Source organism: Salvia hispanica, chromosome 2 (genome assembly GCF_023119035.1).
Source record: "Salvia hispanica cultivar TCC Black 2014 chromosome 2, UniMelb_Shisp_WGS_1.0, whole genome shotgun sequence".
In the NCBI taxonomy this organism is placed as follows: domain Eukaryota; kingdom Viridiplantae; phylum Streptophyta; class Magnoliopsida; order Lamiales; family Lamiaceae; genus Salvia; species Salvia hispanica.
The window spans coordinates 3342700-3353539 of record NC_062966.1 but is presented as its reverse complement, the minus strand read 5'-3'; the positions used below and the strand labels follow the sequence as shown (position 1 = coordinate 3353539).

Genomic DNA, 10840 nt, shown 5'->3' with positions numbered 1-10840 from the left:
ATACCTGTTTATTTCACTGATCTCCAGAGGAGGGCTGTGATTGATGCAGCCACCATTGCTGGTTTACACCCTCTTCGTCTTATTCATGAGACTACCGCTACTGCTTTGGCTTATGGTATTTATAAGACCGATCTACCAGAAAATGAACCAATGAATGTCGCTTTCGTTGATGCGGGGCATGCCAGTATGCAAGTTTGTATTGCTGCATTCAAGAAAGGCCAGCTTAAAATTTTGGCTCACTCGTTTGATCGTTCCTTGGGTGGAAGAGATTTTGATGAAGCTCTTTTCCAGCATTTTGCTGCAAAATTCAAGGATGAATATAAGATTGATGTTTATCAGAATGCAAAGGCTTGTCTAAGGCTTCGTGCAGGTTGTGAAAAATTGAAGAAGGTTCTTAGTGCTAACCCTGAAGCACCTCTCAGCATTGAATGCTTGATGGATGATAAAGATGTAAGAGGATATATTAAGAGAGATGAGTTTGAGCAAATTAGTATCCCAATTTTAGAGCGTGTGAAGAAGCCGCTGGAGAAGGCTCTAGCAGATGCTGGACTGATTATTGAGAATATACATTCAGTTGAAGTTGTGGGATCAGGCTCTCGAGTCCCAGCTATGATTAAGATTTTGACTGAGTTCTTCGGGATGGAGCCAAGGCGTACAATGAATGCAAGTGAATGTGTTGCCAAAGGCTGTGCTTTACAATGTGCTATCCTTAGTCCTACATTCAAAGTTCGGGAATTCCAGGTGCATTTTCGTTCCTATCTTGGTTTTGTCTTCTAAGGTTTCACAGTTATAGTATTGTTTTTATAATCAACTTCTACCCTTTTGAGCATGCAACCTCTGAAAGCGCTCACACGACTCGAAATAAAAGCTACTAGTTTACATATAAATTACTTGGTTTATAATTTTTTATCTTATATGTTCATGTATTTCCTTGTCTACAAAAATAGTATGCCTTTGAAGCAGTCCACTAGCAGAGGCTGTGACAATAATGCTGAAATATGCTTTTTTCTTTATGTATGCAGGTCACCGAGAGCTTCCCATTCCCCATTTCTTTGTCATGGAAAGCTCCTGCTGGAGATACGCAAAATGGAGCGGGTGATAATCTGCAGAGCACCATTGTATTCCCGAAGGGAAACCCAATACCCAGCATGAAAGCCTTGACTTTCTACAGGTCTGAGACCTTCACATTAGATGTACAATATGCTGATGTTAGTGAGTTGCAAGCTCCAGCAAAGATCAGCCAGTATACGGTAACTTTGCTCTGCAAATTTGTTTTAATTCATCAATTAATATTATCTGTAGCCTCGTCATTTACACAACATCTGTTTTCCTTGTGTATTGGCATGTTGACTGCAGATTGGACCATTTCAGTCCAAAAATGTTGAGAAGGCAAAATTGAAAGTCAAAGTTCGTCTTAATCTTCATGGTATCGTGACTGTTGAATCTGCAACGGTGAGCTCTCAGCTCTCATGATGAATTTATTCTCGCATGATGAATTTACTTAACATGTTGGGTTAAGTATATCATAACTCCAGTTTGCTTTTCCCATGAAGGATGCAAGTCATCAGTTGTGTCAAAATATTGAGATAATGCACATGTCCGTGAATTATGTTAATGAGACCTGAACGATTATTGGGACCTTTTCTGCAATTTTGAGTTGTGTCAAAATATAATATGTATTAGAGGGTAGAGAGGATAATGGGGGGTTTATCCGAATTTTCATTTAGTGAAGACGGTTTTGGTCAATAAACTGTGGGTTGTATAAGGTAATGGCTTGATCTTTATGGGGATACAACATAGATATGAACAAAAGGACAAATTGCCAAAACTTTAGTTCTTTTGATATTTAAGGAAGTTGTCACTGGGTGCTGGAACTTGTTAGCAGGAGATTTCTGAGCTATCTTTTATCTAGCTTGCAGAGTTGTATCTTTTATGTGGCATTCACAATTTTATTGTTGAAAATATACTTTCCTCAAAGCCATGACGTCACTCTTGAAACAGCTGCTTGAAGAAGAAGAAGTACAAGTTCCAGTTGCTAAAGAGTCTGACAAAGAGCCTGCTAAAATGGAGACTGATGAAATTCCTGCTGACCCTGCTCCATGTGCGGCTGATGTAAACATGGAGGATTCTAAAACTGACGTTCCTGCTACTGAAAATGGTGTTCCAGAGTCTGGCGTTCAGATGGAGACAGATGTCAAGGTAACTCAAATGCTTATTATTAAAATATGCTATTTTTATAGTAAATATATTATTGTTGTTATTGTTAGTATCATCATTATTATATTTATCATTATCCTCCTCTTCAGTATAAAATAGCTACTTATTTCTGTGCTTGTGTTCGTCTTGCACTACTAGTAATATAACTGTCTAAATGCTGCTCATCAGGTGGAGGCTCCAAAGAAGAAGGTTAACAAGAAAAATGTGCCTGTGTCAGAAGTTGTATTGGGAGCTCTTACTGCTCCGGATGTGCAAAAGGCTGTGGAGAAGGAATTCGAGATGGCTTTGCAGGATCGTGTCATGGAGGAAACCAAAGACAAGAAGAATGCCGTTGAGTCATATGTTTATGATATGAGGAATAAAGTATGTACAAGATCCTGATTGTTATTCCGATTCACCTTAATTATAGTATATCTGAACTGTTTATTTTTGTCTCTGCAGCTCCACGACAAGTATCATGATTTCGTAACGGATTCAGAGCGAGACCAATTTATTATCAGACTCCAGGAGGTAGAAGACTGGTTATATGAGGACGGTGAAGATGAAACCAAAGGTGTATATGTTTCCAAGCTTGAGGAGCTCAAGAAGGTAAAAACTGAAGCTCGTTATGTCTCATGTGTTGTTTTTCTTACTACTTTACCGGATTGTTTTTTAACTAGTAAGCCGAAATCCTGTAGCAAGGTGATCCTATAGAGGAGCGCTTCAAGGAGCACACGGAGAGGGGATCTGTGATAGACCAACTTGCTCGTTGCATCAATAGTTACAAAGAGGCAGCAATATCCAATGACCCCAAGCTCGAGCATATTGATGTGGCGGAGAAGCAAAAGGTATAATTTTTGCCATATGTGCTCTCACACTTGAGACCATTACATAATTCTAACTGTCATGTTTTGAACTGTCAGGTTTTGAATCAATGCGTGGAAGCTGAAGCTTGGTTGAGAGAGAAAAAGCAGCAACAAGATTCACTTCCAAAGCACGCAAACCCAGTTTTACTGAAGTCTGAAGTGAAGAAAAAGGCTGAAGCCATCGATAGGTACTGTAAAAAATTCCGTAGAACTCCCACTTTGTCGTTAGTGCTTTTGCCTTTTCTCATCCAACATATTTTGGCATGTCGCTGGAAACATGACTACCATTTTTTGCCTACAAACTGCAAGATGTTTGATTTTCCCTCGATGTGGCAGCTCCTACAATCTCTACAATTATCTGATACAATCCTTCTTTCTCACAGGTTTTGCCGGCCAATAATGACGAAGCCAAAGCCAAAGCCAAAGCCAGCCACGCCAGAGCCAACCTCTCCAGCTCCATCCCAAGGCAGTGAGTCTCAATCTCAAGGGGATAATAATGCTGGTTCCAGCCCTGGCCAAAACACGGAAGCAGGGGCCGGAGAAGAAGCTTCCACAGAGGCCATGGAAATGGACAAACCCGAGGATTCTCAAAACGTGTGATGGTAGTTATATCTATATAATATATAAGTTACAGCATGCTTGGGCACTTTTTGCACGACAAACAGAATCTGGATTAGGGACTTGTGATCACTCTTGGATGTCTGACGATGTCGATGATTTCTCCATATATTTTGGCAGGTGACCAAGGATGTTTTATAGATATAGCTGGTTCTTTATGATCCTGTTTTAGAGAAAGGGGTTGTAAGAAGTGACTGTCGATCCTCTGTTCATTTCAGCTTCGCTCATTGGAAGCAGTCAAGGGCGTGTTCGAGTTTTTAAACGTTCCCCAAATTTTTGTTGGTTTTGTGTATGCAAAATTTGCCTTATTTTCAAGAAATTACATTTAAATGTTTGGGCTCTTGTCTGAGGTGTGTGTATGCAGTTTTTGTTTATTTGATGATTGATAACTGATAGTAATTAATTGTGAGCTTGACTGGAGATCAAAATTCTTACTTTGTCCTACTCTAGTTGGCCCATTTTCCTTTTTTGGATGTCCTATTTTATTTGACATATTTTCTGAAATAATAATATTATTATCTCTGCTCTATAAAACTGTTAAAAATGAGTTTTTACTTTCATCCATTGAAATAAGCAGAAAAACAAATTCGCAGTTTGGCTCCTCTTTCTAAATGATGAAATGGTTTCTTTAGTCCAGTATTCTATCTTCTCCTACTCCAACCCCTCTTCCCCAGTCTTGCTGCCTTTTCCCATAAAGAAGAGAGCTACTGCTTCTTGTTTGCAGCAAAATCCAAAAGATGAAGACTTGCTGCACGGGTTGGAGAGCGATTCTTTACATGGGTTTTTGCTGCAATCCCTCTTCTTACATCATCGGCCGACGCTGGTGCAGGTCATTCTAACTAAAGTGTGCGTGTGTTTTGTATTTCAAGACTATTTTTCAATTTTTGTGGGACAAATTAAAGCTGTATGTTCAGTGATTTGTACTTAATCTTGTTGGTGGTATATGAACATGCATTCTATAAAAAGGGAACAAAAGAAGGAAAAAATAGAATGAATTCGAGCTTCTTAGAAGTTGATCAGTTTATTTAGAGATGAATTTCTTAATGAGGTGATGACTTGCAATGCGGGGGAAAAGCCTTTCCATGCTCCAAAAATGTACACCGGTCATCCGACAACTTGTAAAGAAGTAGAAGTTCAGATATATTTCACGAGTACTTGCACGCCCAAATCAAGGTGCACCTATGAACTTCCGAACTTACATAGCTCGCTCATGAATTGACATGCGATAAATACCAACATGATTTAAAAACACATGGATTGTACTATATATTGGCGTCAAAATACATAACCTTGACAAATGCGGTAAAACATCTCAAATCAATTGAGAATTTGAATCCCAAATCCAAACACAAACATATTTAATCTGGACAAGACTTGTGTGGATTGAGACGACAATATGGTGACACATTATAGATCATTATCAACTTTATATTTTTAGCGTCATCTCTAAATTGAAAATACAAGAAGGGTTAAATTTATTTAGCCACATCTAAATCACATAAGGCATTTGCCCTTTTCGTATATTCTATGGACTTCAACACCGAATTAATAATTGTTTGATAGTATTATATTTTTATTATTTATCCAATAATTGAATATAAGTAGTATGCATTTTTATAAAACTTAAAAGATGAATTAAAACTTTAGCATATGAATTATTAATATAATTGTCCCCCAACACCACGCGTCTCTTCTTCAATTTTGAAATTCATCGTATCAAAATCAAAAGCTATTACAAAAATTATCTTTGCTTATAGATTTTCAAAAGCTACTCAACTTTGAAATTCTCGAAAGAAGAGTTAATGTCGAATGGAGCGCTCAAATTTGTCGCCCACAAAAAACGCTATGCATATCAATATCATTCTTTACTAAATTAATACTACTAAGCATGTTTGAGATTAAATATGAGGATACGAGACATCCCCTGCATATATTTCCTCCATTCCAAAAAAAATACAGACAATTAATATGACAACGTGAATTAAGATTATAATAGATAAAGTAAAAGAGATTTCAAAAAAATACAGACAATTATCATGACAACGTGAATTAAGATTATAATGGGTAAAGTAAAAGAGATTCCAAAAAAATACAGATAATTAATATGACAACGTGAATTAAGAGTATAATGGGTAAAGTAAAAGAGAGAAGGAGAATAGTAGTTAAAGTAGGGTTAGTTGATAGTGAGAATCACATTATAAATAGGGATTAATACTGATATAAATTATAAATAAGTTGATGTATATGAGTAATAAATTGAGATAACTTTTTAAAAATATAATATATATATAATCAGATAAAAATAAAAAATACACGTATTTTTATGAAACGGATGAATATATTTAAGGTGTAATTTAAAAAAGGTATATTTAGTTATGCTGCTTTATCCAATAATACAAATTTAAAGATCCTTGATAAGACTCGTGAGGTAAGATTGAGGTTTGTGGCCGTTAACGTCAATCAAATTATTTATTATTTTATATATATTTCCAACACCAGATCCATTTATAATTAGAAAAGGGGAGATTGTGTAGACACGTAATCATGTAAAATTACACTATGAAAATATTTGATACGAAAAATATGATAAGATATTTAATTTTTAGTGGGCCGAAATGATAAGATGGCACGACTCTCTTGGACAATATCGTGTAGATTATATGTACTATTAATATATTCGTCAAGATTTCCGTTAAAATAATACCATCTCTTAAAATAATAATGTGACACCACGATATTCAGCAATCTATAGATTGTTATCTAGCGTATTAGATATTGTTGGCCGAAAAAAATTGTTATATAGTGTATTAGATATTGCTGGCCGAGAAAATTTACACTTGAGCATTTTTTATGTTTGCAACATGGCAACTGATTATTCTTCCACGTATACAAATGATCAGCTAGGATTGATGATATGATGTTACTTTAAGAGGTGGTGTCATTTTAACGCACCCCTATTCATCAATCCTTAAGTGTTCTACTAGTATTCTCTTTTTAGAATGTCCAACTAAGTTTAGTCATTTCTTTTTTTGACAAAAAACAAAACATTCAATTGTTTTTACTTTATTCCACCACTTACTTTACTTTCTCTTTATTTTTTATACTCTATTGTTCTCTCTTATTTTTCAATACAATTTCTTAATCTCTGTGTCTAAAAGTCGTGATTCAATTTAATTGGAACCGAGAAAGTACTATTTAGATAGTATGGAGTATTCACCAATAAAGTTTCGTCTCAAAATTATATGCTAAAATGATGTCAAACTTCCACTTTGCTTTTTTCATTAGCACAAGTTTTCATGCTTTTGACATTTCACATAGTAATTACGGATAAGGTGAGTAAAATTTTTAATCTTTTATTGATTGATAAATTAACAGAAATTTAATAATTATATTCGATTCTAATTTGAGGCTTTAATCTCTGATATTAATAACTCTACCATTATGTGAACACACATAAATTTGTCCATTTATTTAATATGCATGTTATGAGTATGGAAAATGAATTGAGAAATAACTTTATAACTAATGCACATGGTATGTTAAGACTAATAAATTCATTTCAAAATATAAACCGACAACGGTGACAAATAAAATGAATTCAGTTTAAAAAATGTTAAATTTTGGAAAAGGAAGTTATTGCAAACCACAAATCAATACTATTTAACAAATTAAAGCATTAAAAAGAATGATACACAGTATATCAAATTGATGAATATTCCAAAAGTAGATTTATCAATCTAGCTAATTCCTAAAAGTAATTCCTAATTTTAGGATAATTCCAAAACGCCACTGCGATGAGTCATAAGCCAGTGGCTCACGTCTCAGTGATCTAGCTAAATCAATCCCTGTTTAGATGACTCAAAATAACTCCCAAAATTAGAATTACGATGCCTGATTCTATTGATGCTTTTCTCTATGTTTGCTAATTTTGTCATTTCCGTTCATTCATTGATGAATATCATATTTTATTTTTCAGTACTTTTAACAATGAATTCACTATTCACTATCAAATTACAACTATACTCCTTTTCATTTTCTCATATTTTACCACGTTAAAATGACATATCAATCCTTTTCATTTTCTCATATTTTACAACTATACTCCTTTTCATATCAATCCAAAATGACATATTTTAAAGGATGGAGGATGTATATAAAAGTAGGCTGGAATCACTTTTCTTTCCATTCATTTTCTACTACAGTATATTTATTTTAAAAAATTCGTGCGCCCAGTCGAATTAGCCTTGTATTAATGGAGTGATGCGTAATTCATTATTTCTGATTTTGTGCCACACAAAAATCATTAAAAAAAATAGAGAAAAGGGGCATATCGAAAAGAACCCGTGAGCTTGGAATTCCAAAAGGTGGTATATTCACTTCCATTTTCTGCCTCATATTCACTGCTTCAAGATTGCTAATAGTATATTTCTTGTATCTAATAAACTGAGATTCAATAAAAAAAAAGACAATTGTGTATAGCTTTGCTAAATGTGATGAAAAATTACCTTATTTCAATCTGCTATGTTCATAGAATCTAGGAAATTCCTTTTGCAGATTCATTCAATTCAAGATTACAAATTGTTGATCAAATAAGGCAGCTTTATAACTTGAGATTGCATTTGTTTGAAGTAGAAAAAACTACTACTATATATATATATATAGATATTGAGAGAAATTGGAATGAGAGTGAAATGGATTTCTGGCCGGAATTTGTAGCAAACAGTTGGGGGAGAGAATTTGTGGCAGGTGGATTCGGTGGCACAGCCGGAGTCATCGCCGGCTATCCACTAGATACGCTCAGAATCCGACAGCAGAGCTCCGTGGAAGGGACGGCGGCCCAAATATTCCGGCGGCTGGTGGCTGCGGAGGGCCCCTTTTCCCTCTACCGCGGCATGGCCGCTCCTTTGGCTTCTGTAACTTTCCAGGTTCTTTTTTTTTATTAGGAATTTTAATTTAATCCTTCAGTTTTTCTATGGAATAATGGGTAAATAAATTCTGGTTTGAACTGAAATATTAAATCAACCAGCAATTATCTTTTTCCTATGAAAATCGCGATGATGTGGCCATCGGATTTACCTATGTGGATGAAATGGGGTTTGGTGCCATATACAGATGATGCGTGGTAGTGATATAATTGCGAAATCTGGTTGCCACATCATTGCATTTTTCATCGAAAAAAAACTATATGAGGCTAATTGTGAAATTCTTAACTGACGAGTATAGAACAAATCAGAATTGAACTATTCTTGGTGATTTATTTAGCAATTTGCTGTTTTCTCTTTTTTGAAGTTTGTTGCATTATGTAGAAATGATAAACTACTGATAACTTTGCTATGGTAATTGAATTTTGTAGTCCTGTATTTATTTACTCCCCAAATTTTAAAAGTTTTCCGTCGTCTTAAAGTTTGTTGACATTGTGTAGATTTCTAAAATCAATATTTTACTTGAGATAGAAGAATCGTGGTCTGAACCTGGCTCAGTGTGTGTTTTGAATATTATAAGAAATTGGAAGTCCTAGATTAATAAAGAAACTAGATTAAGATTATAATCATAGCAAAAAGTTTGATGACTACTAAATCCAAATTTTGGTTACATATGGTTCCGTTTCTAACTTTGCTATGCTAATTGAATTTTGTATCCTGTATTTATTTAATCACCACGTTTAAAAGGTGTAATGAATGACACAAAATATATGTAGAAATGGGTAATTTAAACCAGAAGGAAGATTGATAGATGCAAATTAAAAGCCTGTTTTGATTGATTTTGCAGAATGCTCTAGCTTTCCAAACATATGCAATCCTTTCAAGAGCAGTAGATGGGCATTGTAGTAGCTCCAATGATCCACCCTCATACAGAGGGGTTGCTCTCGGTGGGTTCGGCACGGGAGCCATCCAGAGCCTCGTCCTCAGCCCAGTCGAACTGGTCAAGATCCGTCTCCAGCTGCTCCGCAGCCCCACGGGCCCACGGGACGTGGCCCAGAGCATTCTCCGAGCGGAAGGCTTTCGGGGCCTATATCGGGGCCTGACCATTACGGTGCTGAGGGACGCCCCGGCCCATGGGGTCTACTTCTCGACGTACGAGTACACGAGGGAGTGGCTCCACCCGGGCTGCAGGAAGGACGGCTGCGAGTCGTTTGGGACAATGCTGCTTGCGGGAGGGTTGGCCGGTGTGGCTAGCTGGATCTGCTGCTACCCTTTGGACGTGGTGAAGACGCGGCTGCAGGCGCAGTCGAGGTCGTGCGAGAGATACGGGGGGATAGTGGATTGTTTCCGGAAGAGTGTGAGGGAGGAAGGGTATCATGTGTTGTGGAGAGGTTTGGGGACTGCTGTTTTGAGGGCCTTTATTGTGAATGGGGCTATCTTTACTGCTTACGAGACGGCACTAAGGTGCTTTTTCCGGGCCAATGACAATCCGGCCACTATTTAGGCCGGAGACGGCCGGCCCTTATGTGCCTTTTCAGGGGCAACCTGAATCCGGCCACCATTTAGGCTGGATTCGGGCATTGCCGGTGCTGCTTGTTGTGGTAGAATGGGGAAATTCTTGGGATTTGATTTTATTTACTCTGGTTTTTAATCTATTGCTATTATCAAATGTACTTATATCTTGTGAAGTTTCCTTTGTGTGTTTGAATTTCAGCTACAGTAATACGTTTGAATACTGATGTAATTGGAAAAATGAGTTCTCAACTGTTGAACTAGTTCACAGCAAATTGTCTATTAACAAGGCTATGTTTATACTATTATTCAGATCACTTTCACAAATGATTAAAAAATTCAAATCAGACAATTTACTTATTAAATAATAATCTAGACACTTAGATTGAGATAGTTGTTTTAAAATATTACACCTCCATTCCCAAATATGAGTACTCAATTTTCATTCATCCCAATTCCGACAACAGTAGTATGCTAGTATTTTCTTTTCATTTTACTTCGCAAAAGACTAAAAATGACCCAAATCCTTGCAGCATTTACAAATTACAATAATTAATATATACCTATTCTTGCAACAGGTGTGACTCTACCGTCAATATATTCTCTCTAAATCACCATCGAAAGGGGCTGAGTATAAATTATTTTATAGTACAAGACTGAGATACAATATCGTCTACTGCAAGACCTAGATTATCAAGTTCAGATTTTATTTTAGAAGTTGAAAAC

The 10840-nt window shown here is 36.2% G+C and overlaps 2 protein-coding genes across 2 annotated transcripts; both read left to right on the top strand.

Annotated features, from left to right (window-relative positions):
• On the top strand, nt 1–4124 carry LOC125206125 (heat shock 70 kDa protein 15-like; the record flags this gene model as incomplete). The annotated part of the gene is made up of 10 exons (XM_048105419.1): nt 1–741; nt 1023–1250; nt 1357–1452; nt 2002–2199; nt 2386–2580; nt 2659–2805; nt 2895–3044; nt 3120–3250; nt 3446–3664; nt 3899–4124. Coding segments are annotated over 9 exons (2103 nt in total), but the record flags the coding sequence as incomplete, so codon positions are not given.
• A 3929-nt stretch (nt 4125–8053) lies between these two features.
• LOC125207552 (mitochondrial arginine transporter BAC2-like) lies at nt 8054–10290 on the top strand. The gene is made up of 2 exons (XM_048106943.1): nt 8054–8605; nt 9450–10290. The coding sequence occupies exons 1-2, from the start codon at nt 8372–8374 to the stop codon at nt 10104–10106; spliced, it is 891 nt and encodes a 296-aa protein (XP_047962900.1). The 5' UTR covers nt 8054–8371; the 3' UTR covers nt 10107–10290.
• The last annotated feature ends 550 nt before the right edge of the window (nt 10291–10840 follow it).

Bases quoted from the DNA above. Each gene is read 5' to 3' on its own strand.
- LOC125207552 (XM_048106943.1), top strand. From the start codon at position 8,372: ATGGATTTCTGGCCGGAATTTGTAGCAAACAGTTGGGGGAGAGAATTT. The intron at 8,606-9,449 runs GTTCTTTTTTTT...TTGATTTTGCAG, and splicing joins TGGCTTCTGTAACTTTCCAG to AATGCTCTAGCTTTCCAAAC.